The 20,106-nt window shown below is 42.0% G+C and overlaps 1 protein-coding gene across 2 annotated transcripts; it reads left to right on the top strand.

Annotated features, from left to right (window-relative positions):
* The first annotated feature begins 6,958 nt into the window (after positions 1 to 6,958).
* On the top strand, positions 6,959 to 19,150 carry NECAP1 (NECAP endocytosis associated 1). Of its 2 annotated transcripts, XM_024733531.1 has the most exons (8): positions 6,959 to 7,063; positions 12,293 to 12,393; positions 12,549 to 12,653; positions 13,343 to 13,424; positions 14,469 to 14,577; positions 14,674 to 14,857; positions 16,984 to 17,086; positions 17,413 to 19,150. In XM_024733531.1, exons 1-8 carry the CDS (start codon positions 6,969 to 6,971, stop codon positions 17,459 to 17,461), a joined length of 828 nt encoding a protein of 275 aa, XP_024589299.1. In that variant the 5' UTR covers positions 6,959 to 6,968; the 3' UTR covers positions 17,462 to 19,150. The 2 variants fall into 2 exon arrangements, with proteins under 2 accessions (XP_024589299.1, XP_024589300.1); XM_024733532.1 differs by lacking the exon at positions 16,984 to 17,086 and having other exon boundaries at positions 6,963 to 7,063.
* The last annotated feature ends 956 nt before the right edge of the window (positions 19,151 to 20,106 follow it).

The following is a 20,106-nucleotide window of genomic DNA, read 5'->3' as shown; positions in this document are numbered from 1 at the left end:
AGATGGATGGGCCCAGCCGCTCTGCGGCATGTGGGATCTTCCCGGACTGGGGCACGAACTCGTGTCCACTGCATCGGCAGGCGGACTCTCAACCACTGCGCCACCAGGGAAGCCCATAAATGTTTTAAGTGTAGATAAATTTTTGAGTAAATTTTGATGGATTTTTAAGGTTAGCTATCCTATTTGTGCATTATTTAGAAAATGTCTTCTCCATTTCATTTATCCTTTGCCTTTTCTTCCCCATTTCACTTCCACTAGAATGTGGGCAAAGAAAGTGGTGATACAAAATGATGTTGGGTTGAAAACCACCCAGTTTTTCCTTCTGTGCAGGGAAAACCACAGGTCTCCACCTCCCACGTGTCTCCTTTACTTTCACACAGGACACTTCACTTCTGACACTTGTGGTCACCAAATGTGTGTGTGTTTTTTTCCCCCACGTCAAACAATTCTGCAACATCAGCTGGGTGTCCTACAATTTAACTCAATTCTAACACTATCTACCTGGAGATAGCGTCACATCCCACAGGTTAAGGGCTGAGTTCCACAAGACTGCTCCCACTTCAGATGCCAATTGCAAGTTGTAGATCCCCAGGTTACCCGCAATTTTCTCTCTGTCTTGGCTACAAATTAGAGGTTCCCATGACTTTCTTCCCCTTGGATTCGATTATTTGCTAGAGTGGCTCACAGACTCAGGGAAACATTTATTTAGGTTTACCAGTTTATTAAAGGATATGATAAAGGACACAGATGAACAGCCAGATGAAGAGCTACATAAGGTGAGATCTGGGAGGGTCCTGAGTGCAGGAGCTTCTGTCTGCAGTAGGGTTGGGGTGTGTCACCCTTTCTGTACATGGATGTGTTCACCAACCTGGAAGTTCTCTCAACCCCATGTTATTGCGATTTTTTTGGAGGCTTCATCACACAGGCAAGTTCGATCATTAACTTCATTTCCAGTCCTTCTCCCTTCTCAAGAGCATGGGGGGTGGGACTGAAAATTCTAAGCTTCTAATCATGGCTTGGTCTCTCCAGACCCCTTATCCAGGAGCCATCCAAGAGCCCACCCAGTCACCTCGTTGGATCAAAAGACACTCCTATCACCAGGAAATTACAAGCGTTTCACTTGTGTCAGAAACTGGGGTCAGTGACCAAATACTAGAACAAAAGGTGCTCCTAATGCTTGTCACCTGGGAATTTACAAGGGCTTTAGGAGCCAGGGGCGCAGATCAAGGTATATATGTTTCCTATTATAAATCACAGTAGCACACATACTCATTTCAGGCGAAATGTTTTTTTCTACACTGGCCACATCTGTCAGTCATTTAGGGAAAAACGGTGTTAGAATGGTAACTCCACTTTAGTTATTATGTTCTTTGTGGTGCAGCTTCTGAAATTCTAAAACTGCATGTGTCTACGTTTATAGTTACCTAAACAAACATGATCATTCTTGTTTCAAATATAAATTAATATTAATAATAGTGATAACTTACACGTTGAGGACATCTACCAGACACTGTGCCGAGTGCTTCATCGGCTGCATGTTACTTAACGCTAATGACACCCCAATGATGAGATAGGTACTAATATTAGTACCTCATTGTCAAAAAGGACACTGAGATGCAAAGAGGCTAATGAGTTACCCAAATTCACACCACTATGTAAATGGCAGACTTAGAACCAGACAGCTGGCCTCCAGAGCCTATGCTCTTAGCCACCATGCTGCCCTGTGAATGTTAATCCGGTCTACTGTCTCCATGCTCATGGAAGTTATGTTCTATAATGTCACCAGGAACACTGAATTAGCAGACACTGGACCACTGCTGCTAGGGGATGTATGGGGTTGAGTTCTGCCAGCCTCTGGTCACTGCATTTTGGTCAAATGATCAAATTTTTTTGCCCTCTGCACCCTTGTTGCTGCGATCTCCTCCGTGGCTCTGAAGCTTGCCCCCGCCCCCGGCCCCCGCACCGTCTCTGCCAGTTGAGGGGCTTCCTAGTGTGTGGAAACTTTTCCTCTTTCACAGCTCCCTCCCAGAGGTCCAGGTCCCATCCCTATTCTTTTGCTCTGTTTTTTCTTTTTTCTTTTGCCCTACCCAGGTATGTGGGGAGTTTCTTGCCTTTTAGGAGGTCTGAGGTCTTCTGCCAGTGTTCAGTGGGTGTTCTGTAGGGACTGTTCCACATGTAGATGTATTTCTGATGTATTTGTGGGGAGGAAGGTGATCTCCACGTCTTACTCCTCCGCCATCTTGAAGGTCGTCCTGGGAAACCTTATTTTATATTGTTGATTCATTAACATTGACCTCTCTGCCAACAGCACTATAATTCATGCCCAAACAAGATGAACTGACACATATATATCTCAGCCTTCTTGTGCTTATGGACACTATATAGCACTCCAGTGCTATGCTTAGCAGTCACTTTGAACAGCAAAATCACCAACAAAAAGTACGAAAATGCGAAAAACTTGGCACTAGATAGGCTGTGTAAAGGATCCTTGTTTACAATAAGAGAGTTGAAACAAGAAGGCAGAGCGCCACCTGGATTGACCTCAGCTGATGATGTACTCGTCTAGTGACTCAAATTTTTTTGCCACCTGTGCATGTTAGGGAGTGACTGTGAATGTTGATTTGGGGGTTACAAATAAATTTAAGCAAATAGGCAAATTCACAGATATTGGAGTCCATGAATGAGGAGGATCTACTGTACTTGCTAAAAGTTGTATATTCTTTTTTTTTTTGGTACACGGGTCTCTCACTGTTGTGGCCTCTCCCGTTGCGGAGCACAGGCTCCGGATGCGCAGGCTCAGCGGCCATGGCTCATGGGCCCAGCCGCTCCGCGGCATGTGGGATCCTCCCGGACCGGGGCACGAACCCGTGTGCCCTGCATCGGCAGGCGGACTCTCAATCACTGTGCCACCAGGGAAGCTCAAAAGTTGTATCTTCTGTCCATTCACTGGATAGAGCTGTAAGGGCAGAATTGCATATTGGTTAAGGACCCGGGCCTGGAGACACATATCTATGTCTGTCACTTGTGACTGCAGACAATAATTACTTAATTTCACAGCAGGATAATAATAGTACATATCTGTTGTTAGGATTAATAATATAATGCAAACAAGCATGCAGAACAGTACTCAGTACTTAATAAATGCTACTCTTTACTATAATTCAACCAATAGGCACAGGAATACTAATTATTCATGCAAACATTTAAGTATAAGGTATAAGCAGCTGTTATGTTTGTATCAGAAATGTAAGGATTTCTCTCCTGACACTTAAATATTGGATGAGCAGGTCAATGAACTTTCTGTATCTCAGCAATTTTTTTTAATGAAAATGGGGATAATGCTACCTATGGGCAAGACTGTTCTGAAAAATGAATGAGATAGTGTATATGAAAACACTTTGTAATCTTAAAGCTGCTATGTAAATATCAGGTAATATTATTATAATTATTGTTATACAAAATGTTTATTGTTGAAATCAATAACTAAAAACTTAGTTGATTCACATAGCACCTGTTAAATTTTATTTTGAGGTATATAATCCATTTGAAAGAGTGTCTATAATAAATATGTACATTTTAAATAATAATAAAATGACTACCATGAGCTTACCATCCAGTTTTAGAAGTAGAATGCTACCCGTATCTCTGGAGCACCTCCTGTGCCCGCCCTAATCATCTTCCTGAACCCCGCCTCCCAAGAATCCACAACTGGGAATTTTGTATTTATCATTTCCTTACATTTTAAATGTGGCTTTGCCATTTAACTGGCTACCCCCAAACAATACAGTTTTAGATTTGTCTGTTTATAAACATTGTCCAAATGGACAATTTTGTTTTATCTTTTGTTAAACTTACTTTTTTCTTCTCCTAAAATTAAGTTTTTGTGATCTATCCATGTTGTCCATAGCAAGTAGTTCATTCATGTTCACTATTTACACCATCCTGTTGAATGAATATAGCACAACTGATTTGTCCTAATGATGGACATGTATTTCCAATGTCTCACTGTTATAAATGATAAACAATGCTGCAGTGAATTCTTAACTACTGCACCACCAGAGAAGCCCTGTAGGTCAGTCTTTTTAAGAATTTCATATAAATGGAGTCATACAGTATGTGCTCTTTTGGGCCTGGCTTTTTGTTGTTGTTTTTCGGTATAATGTTTTTGAGATCTATCCATGTCATTGTGGGTGTCAGTAGTTCAATTTTTAAAATTGCTACCCCTGAGTGTGAGTATTTGATCCTCTTTATTGCTATTCTATTTATTTTATTACTATTGTATGTCAATATGACAGTATTACAGGGATGCACCACAATTTGTTTACCCATTCACCTGCTGATAGACATTTAGTGTTGTTTCTAGTTTTTGACCACTGTAAAAAAAACTGCTCTGAATATTTGCATATATGTCTTTTTGTGAACACATGTTTTAGTTTCTCTTGGGTAAATATTTCAGAGTAAAATGCTGGGTCATGTGATAAATGATATATTTAACTTTTAAGAAAAAACAAAACTATGTTTTCCAAAATCGTTGTGCCATTTTAGTGCCATTTTAATTCCCCACTACCAATGTATGAAAGTTGCTCTCTATTTTTGCTCCATATTCTTGCCAGCACTTTTTGCTGTCGTCAGGTTTTCTTTTAAGCCATTATATTAGGTGTGTTGTGTTATCTCATTGTAGTTTCATATATATATTTATTTCTTGTAACATCTTTTTCTGGTTTTGGTATCAAGGTAATATTGTCTTATAAAAATTAGTTGGAGGGGCTTCCCTGTCCCAAAAAAAAAAAAAAAAAAAAAAAAAAAGTTAGTTGGAAAGTGTCTTATCTCTTCCTTTTTTAAAGAGCATTTGTATGGGATTTACATTATTTCTTCCTAAAATGTTTGATCAATGATGAAACATTTTGGGCATGGAGGTTTGTTTTTTTGTGGGAAGGTTTTTAGTTATAAATTCAAATTCTTTAACAGGTACAAGGCTATTCAAATTTTCTATCTCTTCTTGAATTATTTTTGGTAAATTGTGTACATCCATTACCATTTAAGTTATTAAATTTGTTGGCATAAAGTTGTTAATAATATAGAGATGTGGAAGTTCATGTTTCATTTTATAATTTCATATTCTCTGAATTTTTTGCAAAGTATATGTAGGGTCCTTATATTGGGGGATTTGGGGAAATGGCCAAGTTAATAAGTTAAATGATTGGACTTAAGCAGAAATCTTTTATTATTCAACAATTATTACTGCCTACTATGTGAAGGGCAATGTGCTGGGTGCTGAAAAAGCAAAGTTCTTGCCTTTATAGAGCAGATGGTTTAGTGGGAGATATCTGAAGAATAATAACACGTTAGATACAATGAAAAGGTATAACAGAAGCAAGTGGAAGCATTAGAGAAAGTTCATCTAAAGGACCTGGCAAAGTCACAGGAGGAGGTACAATTTGAGCTGATATGTGACCATATTAGTTTGCCAAATTAACAAGCTAGGGGAGAGTGTTTAAGACAGAAGGTTTAATGTATGCAAAGGTATGAAGAATATGAAGAACATGGACAACTCAGGAAACCTTAAGTAGTTGAGGATTACTGAAATTTTAAGTGAATGTCTGCTTTAAAAAAAAATCTTGGATCTCTTTTATGGCCTTAATATCTATATACCTATACTTATTTATTTACTATATATATTATACGCACACACACCTCAAAACATCCTATAGTAATGTATGCCATTACCCATTTTCTGTTGATAGACATTCACGTTGTTTCCATTTTTCACTATTACAAACAATGCTGTAATAAACATTATTGTACATACCTTTTTGCACACATTAAAAACTTCTCTAAAATAGCTATTAGTGGATTTGCTACATTGAAGGTTACCTACAATATTCTGATCAGTTCTAAATTTACCTTCAGAAATGCTGTACCAAATTACCTTCCTGCTCACAGTGTACGACTCCCCACCTCCTCATAAGGGCTAGATATTATGATTCTCTTTGAATTTTAAGATATCACTTTGCTACGCAGGGTAGACAAATTAGAGACAAGTTTCCAACCAGTCAACTTAATGAAGTGGTGAAGATCACCGCTGTTGTAGTCAGACAGCCTTGAGTTGGTATCTCAGTTTTCCATTTGCTGTCTGTGCTACTTAAATCAATTAAGTGATGGAATGGTGGCAAGTTTACCTTTGGAGTGTACGAGGCATGTGTTTATGGAGACAGTAGAATCGATCATTATAATAAGACTGGGAGCAAATATTGGCTATTAAATAGTTCATGGTGTTTTCCCAATGGGTCAGGAATGAGTTGATCCCATTTACAGTTTAACACGGGCAAAATTTCCAAAAAGATAACCAGAATGCACACTGAAAGTGTGGCAGACTATTTCAACAGGTGCCGTTCTCGAAACTGAGATAAAAAGGTGTTATAAAGCAATGGATCAGGCTGGGTAGCCATTTTTGAAGTTTGGACTCTAGAAGGTTAAAATCCACCACGTCTGTCTACGCCTGGGTCATACAGTTTTTGTAGGTACCCAATTTGGGAATACCGACGGGCGGATTCCCCTTTTCTGCTTGGAAACTACGGTTTCTAAGACACGTCTTAAAGTGACTCTTGGAAGAAAGAAACTCGCCCGAATTCACGAAGGCCGGCACCCTCCCAGAGCACTGCGGACCCTTGCCCGGAGCAAGATGGCGCTTTCCCTCGCTTCTCGGGGATGGAGAGCTCCTTAACGGGAATCACTCACTTGGAGGCCACCCTTGCCCTTACCCAAGATGGTGAGTCGCGCAAACTCACCGTTTCCAGGTTTCAACATGGCTTCCCGGACCCGCGGCACCGGAGGTTAATCCCAGGAACCCAGTGGAACTGTCGCGGAAGTAGCGTAAACGGAAGTAGCTGCGTAACGCGATTCCCCGCCTCCACGTTCCGCCCCCGTGCTCACGCCGCGCCCCCAGCTGGGCGGTGAGCAGAGCCAAGATGGCGGCGGAGTTGGAGTACGAGTCAGTTCTGTGTGTGAAGCCCGACGTCAGCGTCTACCGGATTCCGCCCCGGGCCTCCAACCGCGGTTACAGGTACTAACCCCGAGGTACTGCGGCACGCGCGTACCCGGTTGGGGCTGACACTTTGCTCCTCAGTAGCACGCTGCCCGTCCCTGCCACTGCCACTTCTGGGTTGTCACCTTGCTAGGCTCCCCACCTGGGTTGTTGTCACTCTGTCCTCCTGCTCTTCCCCCACTCTGGACTGCTGTCATCCTTGTTTCCGCCGCTTAAAAAAATGACCATCCTGCATCCTTCCACCCCTCCTCCCCCGGATCCCTCTGGGTTACCCCTCTGCTCTTCATCCGTTTCCAGTCGTGTCTGCTCCATCGCCAGTCACCTTTCCTTCGCTCTTCCCTGCGTCCTTTAGCTTGTCACCCTCATCTTCCCCTCGCTGTCTGTCCCCGCCCCCCATTTCCAGTACCTCGTGCGTGTTTGTGGGTAATCATTGTGTCGTTGGCCCCTCTCTGGATGAGCTAATTTGTCTTTTGTGCTGTTCCCTCTTGTCACCAAATCTTATCATCCACCATATGGTTTTTCCTTTCCGGTCTTTTGCCAGGGGGCAAAGGTTATGATCGTAAGTTTTCCAATGGTTGTCCACTCTGTCTCTTTTCGGTGTTTTCTTGGTGCTACTATAGTATTTTCAATCTTTCTTCCCTACCCCTTTCTCTCCACTTCGCCTATAGCTTTTACTTCCAGCGTTAACGCAGCATTTTCACTGGAGGGCTGACTAACCACCTTGTAATCCAATGACTGGGAGGGTCTGAGTATGCTGTAGGAAGTCACCAAGTCATGTAGTCCAAAGAGTTCACATGTAACTCACTGGGTTGCATGTTAAAAAATATGAGTGTGAGCCCTCGCAATTTTATAGCTGTGTGATTTGAGAAAAATCTCTTAGCCTTTCCAAGCCTTAGTTTTCTCATCTGTAAAATAGAAAAAAAAAAAAGGTGGTAATAAAACCTGCTCTAGCTACGTACCTTGTAGAAGTTTTTAGAGGGTTAAATGAAATCATATAATAAATGTGAGAAAGAATTTAAGATAAATTTCCTAAAAAGAATTTAGGAAAACAGTAAAGCAGTATATAAACATGAGATACTGTTTTGATTTCTCTCTCTGACTCACATCACCATCATGATTTTCCTCTTGGCATTTCTTATTACCTCGGCTGAAAAGTTATCCTCTCCCTGTGTCCAGTGTTTTGCCTCCTTATCAGAGGTTCATTCATCATAAATCAGTATCTTTCTGCTTGCTGACCTGTGCACTAGACCCTGTGGGTTGTACCTTTTGGTAATTTCAAGCTTTCAATCAGACCCCAAATTGACCATGAATAAGACTCTACATGCTTTTTGATGGTAGTCACAGGTGCTAATATGTGTGCGTCAGTTGAGAACTCTCCTTCTTTGGTGAGCCCTCCTTGACCCTCCATTCTGGCTTAGGTGTGCTCTTGGTGCTTCCATAACACCTGAGCTTGTCTCTATCACAGAGCTCTTCCTTCTGCATTCTCATTGATTGTTTGGTCTCCCAGTTCTCCAGACGAGACTGTGAACAACTTGAGGTCTTTTTAAACTTTATATTCCTAGGGTCTAGCACAGTTTCTGGTACATCGTGGAGACTCTGTAAATGTTGACTGAAAGAAATTAGTAGATTACACTTAAATTAGCATTGATTGAACTGTGAAATAAGGTAAGATAGCTCATGACCTCCAACTTTATGCGTTGAGACTTCCTAAAGGATATGATACACATTGAAGTGAGGTTCTGTTCCTTTTCTTCTACTGCAAGCTTTTTAAAAGCTTGAAGCTTCTCTCACCCGTTTGCTTTCTCTGTCTTCGCTTCTGGTTTATCCTTTATCCTTATGTCAATTAACTGCATTGAGCCATCAAAGCAATTTCTTAATTTTCCTCTTTTACCCTTTTTCTTGTCATTCTGTGTTTTCCATGCTTGTTGTTGACATCTTATCGTACAAGAGGCTTTTTACATAAACCACTCTTAGTCAGTGAAGAGAGCAGAACTGAGTTTGAATTGTGATTCTCATTTATTTGCTGTGTTACCTTTGGCAAGTCACTTAACTCTTTTGAACTTTAGTTTCCTCATCTATAGAAATGGATATAATATTACTTACTTTGTGAGATCCTCTCAATTTTCACAAGAATGGGCATAATGCCTGGAACAGGTACTTGATAAATATTACTTTTCTCCTTTTTTGTCTGTGTCCATTTTACATTATAAGCATGATTTGTTCTCCAGGCTGCCATTAAAGGAAAAACTGGACTTTGTAGGAAGCAGGAGAAATGCTTTCTTTGAGTGACTAGTTAAGATGAGAGGGAATGATTGACTTTGATTCACCTAGCATAAGCTGTTACTTCCCAGACTTGCACTGACCAGACTTATGGAATTTAGGTTGATGCAAAACTTATAAATGATTAGAAAATGGTTTCCCAAGCTATAAAACTTTTTAAAATTCATCATTACCCTCCTCAGCTAAATCAGTATTAACCCTATAGTGTGGTTTAATGTAATGAAAAGAATGCTGGACTTTGAAGTTAGGGATTGTTACTTAGTGTGTTATTTTCTATTTCTTCATTTAGAGAGAGGTGGTAGACTTTTCATGCCTATTCCATATGGCTGCTATAAGATTTATTGCCAAGGTAGATGAAAATTTGTGAGGTTGGTTTAGAAGATCAGTAAGGGCTTCCCTGGTGGCGCAGTGGTTGAGAGTCTGCCTGCCGATGCAGGGGACACGGGTTCGTGCCCCGGTCTGGGAGGATCCCACATGCCGCGGAGCGGCTGGGCCCGTGAGCCATGGCCGCTGAGCCTAAGCGTCCGGAGCCTGTGCTCCGCAGCGGGAGAGGCCACAACAGTGAGAGGCCCGCGTACTGGAAAAAAAAAAAAGATCAGTAAAACCAAGAGTTCCTCAGGCTAGGTCAGGGGAGTGGGAGAGGAGGTAAGGCTCAGGGCTGAGGGATACTGCTGCCATGAGTATCCATTCATTTACTGAGGATTTGTTAAATATTGGCCACCAGACACACAAATAAGCCTAGGAACCTGTCCAAAGAAGCGTGTCTCGTAGGCTTGTTCCTAATATTTTCAGTAGCCCATTTACACTATGTCTAGCTCATGGCGGTATAGTGGAATAAGTAATGACTCATTAAAAAAATTTCATAGACAAGGACCTCTAGAGCTTGCTCTAATCTGGATCAGATTCAGGTACTTGAGGGTCTTTGAGGCGGGACATCAAGAGAGAAGGGCGCGACGAAGATTTTATCTTGTAAATCCTATTCAGAACTTGTCCTAATTTAAATTTTCATTTCTTCCTTTCCACCATTTGCTTACCATCTTGTGAAAATTATTTTAATTCAGATATACTTTATTGTTACCTTCCTAACCTGCAAGTATTAGTCTTTAGGTTCCCAAGGGATGAGTTATTTTATTTTATTGTTTTTTTAGGGATGAGTTATTAATAACTTTTATTTGCCCTCCCTTTTCCACACTGCTGGCAAAACAAACTCACAAATACAATGTTTTGTAAAATTGTTTCATGTTTAAATAATATCTTAGATTTCATTCAGATTCATTTATAACACAGATCATAAGGATTCAGTGTTTGTACTGTTTCCATGAACATTGTATCTCTAATCCACATGTCCTTCCTGAAGTCCAGATTCATATATTCAAACGCATACTCTGTATCTCCTCTTGAAAATCTGTAAGACATCTCAGACTCAGCATAGCCAAAACTGAACTCCTGATCTTTCTTCCCAGACTTGCTCTACTTGTAGCCTTCCTCATCTCAATTATTGGCAATTCATCTGTTCAGGCTAAAAACCTTGGAGGCATCCTTGATTTTATCTTTGATGTCTGTCTTTCTCTTCTACCTCAAATCCATTCCATTAGAAAATCCTGCTGCCTTACTTTAAGTATATCCACAGTCTAGCCACTTCTGCTCCTTTCTCTTCCTAGTCACCATTGTGACTCTCCTAGATTAGCACAGTAGTCTCTTAACTAATCCCCCGCTTCAGTGTTCATATTGCTGCATCTCTGCTATGATGGCAAAGTAGTCCTTTTAAAGTAAAAGGGAGATCATGGATCATGTCACACCTCTTCTTTTTTTTTTTTTGCGGTACGCGGGCCTCTCACTGTTGTGGCCTCTCCTGTTGCGGAGCACAGGCTCCGGACGCGCAGGCTCAGCGGCCATGGCTCACGGGCCCAGCCGCTCCGCGGCATGTGGGATCTTCCCGGACCAGGGCACGAACCCGTGTCCCCTGCATTGACAGGTGGACTCTCAACCACTGCGCCACCAGGGAAGTCCCTTCCTTCACATCTTTGCTCGCATTTCACCTTGTTAATAAGGCCTGCCTTATTAACCTTGACCACCCTTTTGAATGCTGCAACCTGTTCATTCTCCCACGACCCTCCCAATCTCCCTTTTCTGCCTCTGCATTTTCTTTTTTTTTTTTGTGGTACGCGGGCCTCTCACTGTTGTGGCCTCTCCCGTTGCGGAGCACAGGCTCCGGACGCACAGGCTCAGCGGCCATGGCTCACGGGCCCAGCCGCTCCGCGGCATGTGGGATCCTCCTGGACCGGGGCACGAACCCGTGTCCCCTGCATCGGCAGGCGAACTCTCAACCACTGCGCCACCAGGGAAGCCCTGCATTTTCTTTTTACCATAGCAGTTATCACCTTTTGAGATGTTAATTATTTTACTTATTTATTGCTTCTTTTTTATTATCTATCTTCTGTTAGAATGAAAGCTTCATGATGGCTTTAAATTTGGTTCCCTCTTGTATCCCAAGTACCTAGAACAGTACCTGCAACTTAATATACACTCTGTAAATATTGGTTGAATTCAGTGAAAGGTAATATGTTTAGGGATTTGGGAGACTTCTGTACCTAATATATTTCACTTAGTAGACCTTGTTGTTCCCTGATCAGCAAAACACTGTTATATAAAATACCATCTACGGTACTATATAAAATAGTGTCATTGTGATAAATTTTTAAATTGCTTTTTTTTTTGTACTTTTTACTTTTATTGATGCTTTTTGGACTTACGTAGTAAGATTTCTTCTGTTTGCTTTGGACAGTGTGTAACATGAGGCATCTGTATAGAGAGAATCATGAGTTGGTCTTTTGATTATTTAATACGTAGAAAGAGTAAGCAATTCAGAAGAGGGAAATAGAAATATGGCAAATGATTCTGCGTAGGTTTTCAGTGTATTAAAGACGCGGACCCGAGGCCTGAGGCTTCTCCACTTTCCTATCCTAGGGCATCTGACTGGAAATTAGATCAACCTGATTGGACTGGTCGTCTCCGAATCACTTCAAAAGGGAAGATTGCTTATATCAAACTTGAGGATAAAGTTTCAGGTAATCTGTGCTGGTGACTCTCTAACATATTAAGGATATTGGTTTGGTGTTCTTTCATAAATACCTTCAAATTGGGGACTGGCGTGGAAATACTTGTTAATTGAGTTTTAAATTTTGCTTCCTTTGCTCAAAGAAGTCTTTTCCTTACCTGTCAGGGGAGCTCTTTGCTCAAGCACCAGTAGAACAATATCCTGGTATTGCTGTGGAGACAGTGACAGATTCCAGCCGCTACTTTGTAATCCGGATCCAGGATGGTACTGGTAAGGGATCAGGGATTTTGAATGGGTTGAGATTAGGAAAATAGTTAATGCACTTCAACAGAAGTGTGCCCCAATGCATTTATCTTACTTCAGTTTACTAAATTTTTCCTCCCCTTTGTCTGGAGTTAACTCTAGTTGCTAAAGGAGAAGGATTAACATGTTTGTAATAGATATGAGCACAAGTTTCAAGATGTGGTTATTAAAAGTAGACGTAAATAAATCAAAATGTTTATCTAACCAAAGAATTGACACATATTGCCTGTTCATTGTTGTGGTGGTTTTTTGTGGGACTATCTTACATCATCTGTGTTTATGGCAATCGTCTTTTCTCCAATCAGAGGCTGGCAAATTTTTTCTGTAAATACACAGATAATAAATATTTTAGGTTTTGTGGGCCAAATGATCTCTTGCAACTACTCAGTTCTGTTGATGTAATGTGAACGCTGCCATGGGTGGTATGTAAACAAACTGGTGTGCCTTTGTTCCAGTGAAACTTTATTTACAGGAACAAGCTCTGGCAGCATTTGGCCCATGGGCTGCATGCAGTTTGCCGATCCCTGGTCCAGGAGAAAATATTTCACATTCACAGATGTTATCTAGTTAGGGTAAATATTACATTGATATTTTCATTGGATAGAGTTTGCGCTAAGGGATACTTCCTGTTCTGAAGATTCCTGTCTTTTTCACAGGGCGTAGTGCTTTCATTGGCATTGGCTTCTCAGATCGGGGTGATGCCTTTGACTTTAATGTCTCTTTGCAAGATCACTTCAAGTGAGTGAAGCTTGTCTTTATTTACCAGGTTAAATGTTTGGGGAATACTGCCCCTCAGTTGAGTGGGCACTATCTCTTTTACCTCCTGGTTTCTTTACTTGGTAAACTAGTTCACGTGAATATAAATCTTCCCATTCACTCTGTTTTCTTAAATTATATTTGTATCTATTCTATCCTTTCCTTATAGCTAGGATATGTTTTTAATCCCTTGTACAGTGGTTTGAGATGGGGCTTTTGTTTATGCCTCTGGGGAATTTGCCCTTGCTTTTTTTTTTTTTTTTTTTCGGTACGCGGGCCTCTCACGGTTATGGCCTCTCCCGTTGCGGAGCACAAGCTCCGGACGCGCAGGCTCAGCGGCCATGGCTCACTGGCCCAGCCGCTCTGCAGCATGTGGGATCCTCCCAGACCGGGGCACGAACCCGCGTCCCCTGCATCGGCAGGCAGACTCTCAACCACTGCGCCACCTGGGAAGCCCTGCCCTTGCTTTTAGGTGGCTGAGGGAGGCATAACAGTAACAGCAGGGCTGTCTGTGAGCTATGTGGGGAGTTATGTGCCAGTGTTGTTACTCCACGTAGCTGACATGTTTTGTGCCTGTTGCAGTATTTCTTCAGCCCATTCGATTGTGGCTCAGCTGTGGTAGACAGCACCATGCACACTGTCGGCTTCCTACCTCAAGGGCAGGCTTTTCTGCCTTAGGACTTCCTGAAATTGTGGAAGGCCACCCAGTTAGCAAGGGGGGCAACCTGGAAGGACTGAGGAATTAACACCCCCTCAGGGGCCGCCCTCAACCGTGGGGGATGGGAATTGGTGGCTGAGTGCCCTCTTTTGGAGGGACAAGTTTAATATGCATTTTGAATGGTTCCTCAGCGGTATTGAACCCCAGTTGTCCTCTCTTGGCTTTTCTTCCTTTCCTTTCTCACATCTCATGTTCCCTTACTCTACTTTCTGGAATCATGTTTCACATAAATAAGCTACACTCAAATTTGTGTGTCAGACTCCGCTTTCAGGGAATCCCAATTAAAATAACTTACTCTTTTACTGCAGGTGGGTAAAGCAGGAATCTGAGATTTCCAGAGAATCTCAGGAAATGGATAATCGTCCCAAGTTGGATCTGGGCTTCAAGGAGGGGCAGACCATCAAGTTGAGTATTGGGGTGAGTATGGTTTCCCCCACCCCTCCTTGTATTTCCATAAGCCTGTGACTTATTCTTTTTCTTTCTCTCACTCTGCTGCTTTTTTTTCTTTTGTAGAACATCACAACCAAGAAAGGAGGTGCTTCTAGGCCCAAGACTACAGCAGCTGGGGGCCTAAGCTTACTCCCACCCCCACCTGGAGGCAGAGTCACAATTCCTCCACCGTCCTCCTCAGTTGCCATCAGCAATCATGTCACTCCACCGCCCGTACCAAAATCCAGTCATGGAGGTACTGATGCAGGTAACTGTCTCTAGCACTTTAACCTTGAGAAATCATATCTTAGAGTTTAACTTAGGGTTTAACTCCTATTTGCCAAGGAGAGTGTCGATGGTTTTGCTGTTAAATGGCACTTGACACTGACAAGGTGATTCTGGAAACCTCTCTCTAGCAAGGTACTGAAGCTTTTTAGTGAGCTGAGAGTCATGGTTCTGGGTGGTTCTTTGGCCGAAAATGAGTAGATATTGAGAAGACTGTTTCCTTCATTGTACCTTTGTGAGAGAGATGCTAGTGGACCTGAGAGTCAGATGGGACAAGATTTTGGTCATGGCTCTGCTACTTTTTATCTGAATGTGTTGGGTAACATTATTTAATTTCTTTGAGTCTCAGTATCCTTACCTGTAAAATGGAGATGTAAAACTACCCCAAGACTGTGAGGGTGAAATGATGTGGTGGCACCTAGCCCAGTTCTTGGAGTATAGTAGCCATTCAGTGAATGTCACTTCTTAATCCGTTCCATTTCTTCACAAGGGCCCTGAGAGGAAATGAGACGACATCTGTGTTTATGAGTACATTTTCGTTTTTCTTTACTGTCTGGTGGGAAAAAAGATATAGTTACTTCCATTTAAAGGATGACAAATTAGAACTCGGGAAGGAATTTTCCTAAGATTAGAGAACCTGGTATTAGAATCTGGGAGTTTTAAGTTATATCATTAATTATTTAATTATAATTTAATATAATTTAAGTTTTAAATTATATCATTAATCATTTGTAATTGATTGCTAAGAGCAAACCTTCTCCTTCTGGAATTTTTGAGGTAAAAGTGGTTACAGGCTACTTCTTTTGGTAAGTGTTGCCAGAAGGCACTGAGGATAGTATCTAAGGTTTATTTATTTTTATTTTTTAAAATTAAATTTGATAATTGTAGATTCACATGCAGTTGTAAAAAATAATACAAAGAAATCCCACATACCCTTTACCCAGTTACCCTCAACATTTTGCAAAATTGACATTGAGACCATCTCCTCATCTTACTTAGATTTCGTCTGTTTTTTTTTTTTTGGCTGCATTGGGTCTTTGTTGCTGTGCACGGGCTTTCTCCAGTTGCGGCGAGCGGGGGCCACTCCTCATTGCAGTGTGTGGGCTTCTCATTGCGGTGCCCTCTCTTGTTGCGGAGCATGGGCTCTAGGCACGCAGGTTTCAGTAGTTGTGGCTTGCAGGCTCTAGAGTGCAGGTTTAGCATGGGCCTAGTTGCTCCGCGGCACGTGGGATCTTCCCGGACCAGGGCTCGAACCCATGTCTCCTGCATTGACAGGTGGATTCTCAACCACTGCGCCACCAGGGAAGTCCAGATTTCGTCATTTTTACGTATTCTCATTTGTGTGTGCAGTTGACCGTTGAACAGTGCAGGGCTCAGGTGCACTGCCCACTTCCTCCCTGCTCACCCGCGCCCCCCATGCAGTCAGAAATCTGTGTATAACTTCATAGTTGTCCCTCTGTATCTGCGGTTCCGAATCTGCAGATTCAGCCAACCACAGATCACCTAGTACTGTAGTGAGTGTTTATTGAAAAAAAATCCCTGCGTAAGTGGACCCATGCAGTTCAGACCCATGTCGTTCAAGGGTCGGCTGTAGTTCTGTGCAGTTTTATCATGTGTAGGTTCCTGGATCCACCACCATGGTCAGGATACTGAACGGTTCCACCACGACAAGGATCCCTTGTGTCGCCCTTTATAGCCACACCTCTTTGCCTCTCCCCACGATCCCTAACCCTCAACAATCAGTCACTAATCTGTTCTCCATCTCTAATTTTGTCACTTCAGGAATGTTACATAAATGGAACCATATAGTATATAACCTTTGGGATTGACCTTTCCCACTCAGGATGATTCCCTTGAGAGTCATCAAGTTGTATATATCAACGGTTTGTTCCTATTTGTTGCTGAGTAGTATTCCATGGTATGGATATACCACAGTATGTTTAATCATCACACATGGAAAAGCATCTGGGTCGTTTCCAGTTTTTGTCTGTTACAAACAAAGTCACTGTGGACATTTACGTATAGGTTTCTGTGTGAACATAAGTTTTTGTTTCTAAAATTTTTATTAGGTTTCCCCTTTTCTTATTTCTTCTCTTACCTTGTATTCAGATATCCTTTTAGATTTGGATTCTCCTGCTCCTGTAACGACACCAGCACCAGCTCCAGTTTCTGCAAGCAATGACTTGTGGGGTGACTTTAGCACTGCATCCAGGTATTAGCATAGGGAAACCAGCATACTCTCAACCAGGGTATCGATGATGTATGTACAGTCAAATGAAGTCTCTGATCTGGGAAAGCAGGGCATTTGTAGGTCATATAGAGTCTTCAGCAGGAATTCTAGGTAAGGAAGTATAGGAGTGCTGGGGATGGTGGGATAACAGAGCTGTAGCATGAAGCTTGAGTGGAATATCTCAGGCCTTAATAAGTAGAATTGCTGTGAAGTATAGTTTCAGGAATTCTGGGCAGAAATTTCTTACTAGTAAGGGTGGAGTCCCTATCCTAACATGCCTTTGGCTATCTCTCTGTTCTGTCTTGCAGCTCTGTTCCAAACCAGGCACCACAGCCATCCAACTGGGTCCAGTTCTGAGGAGCACTGGCAGGATGTTAAGGACAGACTTGAAGAATCAAAATGACCTTGAGGGCACCAATCTGTGAGGGGAGCTCGGAACCCCTTCCCTCCCCAGAACCAAAATTACTGAACGGTTGTTTTCATAGCTTCTCCATTGCGTTCAGGCTGGTGTGTCACTCCCCGGTGTTGTTCCTTGCTGTACAGCCAAGAAAGTATTTCTTATCTCCTGTTCACTATCAGGGCAGGGGAATAGTGAGTCTTATGATACTTGTGGCTATTGCAGGGCTCTAAAGGCCGGGGTCTCTTTGGTGGGGAAATAACCTCCAACATCTGTAAAATTTTCTCCATCTTTAAATTCTTTAACTTCTTTCAGAATCATCTCATGACCCTTGTGTGCCTCTTTGTGAAGCTCTGTTTAGCAATTTCAGGGGAGACAAAACCCTCAGAACTTCCTTTTCCATTAACTGAAGACTCTAAAAATGGACAGACTGATCACAGTGTTTACAGATTCAGAATTTTGATAGGGGTAGGTGTGAAGAATGACCTGTTTCCTGGGTCTCTGCTATATATCCTCCCTCAGGCTTGTCTTATTCAGTGAACATCCAGTGCTGGGTGCAGCCCCCTGACCCTCTAGTGCGTTTACATGTGTCGTCCTGTGGCGAGAGGGTTGTGTTGGTGGCACCCCACTCTCCTTTTGTTGACTAGTGCAGCATCTCTGATCAGCAGGTGTCTCTCGGGTGAAGGAGGTTCAAGGGACTATGTTTCCCTACTTATTTTCTAGAGAAGCAGTTACTTTCTTGCAGCTCCATCTAGTTGCTGCATTTGAAGCACAGTGTTACTTTGTAATGGCCCCATTATTTGTCCTAAAGTTAAAGGGTTTAGAGTTTTTAAACCTAATTTGTAGAGCAGAGAGGTTGAAAGCACTTAACTCTTGTTCAGTACCCACATTGCCTTGCTGCCTGGGTATCTGGCTCCTTTTCATACACATTTATTTTTTCAGTCCACCAGCTCTTCAACAGAAAGCTGCTATTACATGTACCATCATTTATGAAGCAAGCTGGAGAGCCATGACTTTAATCGTGGTAGGTTTTGCCCAAACGACGGCTGCAATACCCATCACCAGGAGTATCTCAGAAGCAAGTTGCCCCCCACCACTTCCCCTCTCTCTGCCCACCATTCCTTTTACAATGCTGTGAAGGGGTCCCGCTCTTAGATGAACTGGCACCAGTTCTGCTAAGGGGCAATTGTCTGCTAAGGGGCAATTCTGAGAGTGAAATGGGAGGATCTCCCTTCTTCCCTTAGCACCTATTTGGATGTGTACCCTCTGGCTGAAGGAAGTCCTTATATTTAGTTTCAAAATAGATTCTCTCTCTTGGATTTCCTTCTTGACTCTTTTTAACTTTGGGTCCATTTTTTTTTTTCATTGCTTCCCGTTCCAGGCAGCTCTATTCTTGCAGAGCCATGACAGGACATTTAAAAATTCCGATAGAAAACACTAAAAGGAAAGCCTATAGAATCACTAGTGACTAACTGCTGGGAGCCTATTTTCTCAATCTTCCTCTATGTTGTGTTCTTTGTATTCTCAAGATGATAATATATTATGTATTTGAATTGCTGAAGAATTGAAAATGAAGTTTCAGATGTATGTATATAGAGCATATGTATGCTGTATTGGTGCAATAATGGTAATTAAAAATATGGAAAGAGGTGGTGTGTCTTTTATCTTTCTATTTGCCTGTTTCATTATCTTTTTTATTTAATTGACCCAATATAGGTGGCCAGTAGGTAATAAAAGGACATTTTATGTCTATTACTCATTTTCAAGAAATGGAGGTTTTAAGAAGTTAAGGCTAGACCTCTGTCCTCATGTTTCTAAACACACAGAGGCTCCTTGTCGAGATCATTTGTATTTATTACTTATTTGCTGGTACAGTTAATTTCATTTGCTTCAAATTATCTTTGTGATCTAGGCCACCTTTCATATCCCAGAACTATGGTCAACATAAATGAAGGGAATCAATGCATGAGATAGAACTAAAGTGAGAGTCATAGACTTTGGAAGCCAGAAGGATCTTGGAGTTCTCATTCAGTGATTGTCACAGGAGATGAATCAGAATGATATGGGTACTTCTTTTTTTTTTTCTCTCTCTTTTTTTGTTTTCAATTTAAAATAACACTGCTCTCTCCAGAGATTCTGATACACGTCCCCCATTCGCCCTCCCACGGAAGGGCTTGGATGGCTTCCCCAACCGTGGCCTTTCTTGTCATTACTGAGGTTGTGAGGCACTATCGTGGATAAACATGTATCCTAAACTGCAGGGGGGTTTTTTGGGTAGAAGATGCAGGTGATAATTTTTCCAGCTCAACCCCCTTGCTTAGACATTGACATCTGCCTTCACGGTTGTCATGTGAGCTTTTATTACTCCTCACTTCCTCCATTCCGATAACCTTCTAGGTAGTTGGCTTGTCTCCAGCTTTCTCAGGCCTAGTTCAGCTTACGTGTTGACACCAGAATAACCTTCCTGAAACCAAACCCTGCTCATGCCCTTTCCTCCCCTACTCATTGATTACCTTTAATAATTTTCCTTTGCTTACAGATTAAAGTCCAAAGTACCATTTCATCCTCAGCTCTCAGTTTTCCCTTTCACTCAGTCTGCTCCCGC

This window comes from Neophocaena asiaeorientalis, unplaced genomic scaffold (assembly GCF_003031525.2).
Source record: "Neophocaena asiaeorientalis asiaeorientalis breed wild unplaced genomic scaffold, Neophocaena_asiaeorientalis_V1.1 scaffold150, whole genome shotgun sequence".
Lineage (NCBI taxonomy): Eukaryota > Metazoa > Chordata > Mammalia > Artiodactyla > Phocoenidae > Neophocaena > Neophocaena asiaeorientalis.
This window is presented reverse-complemented; position numbering and strand designations above follow the sequence as displayed.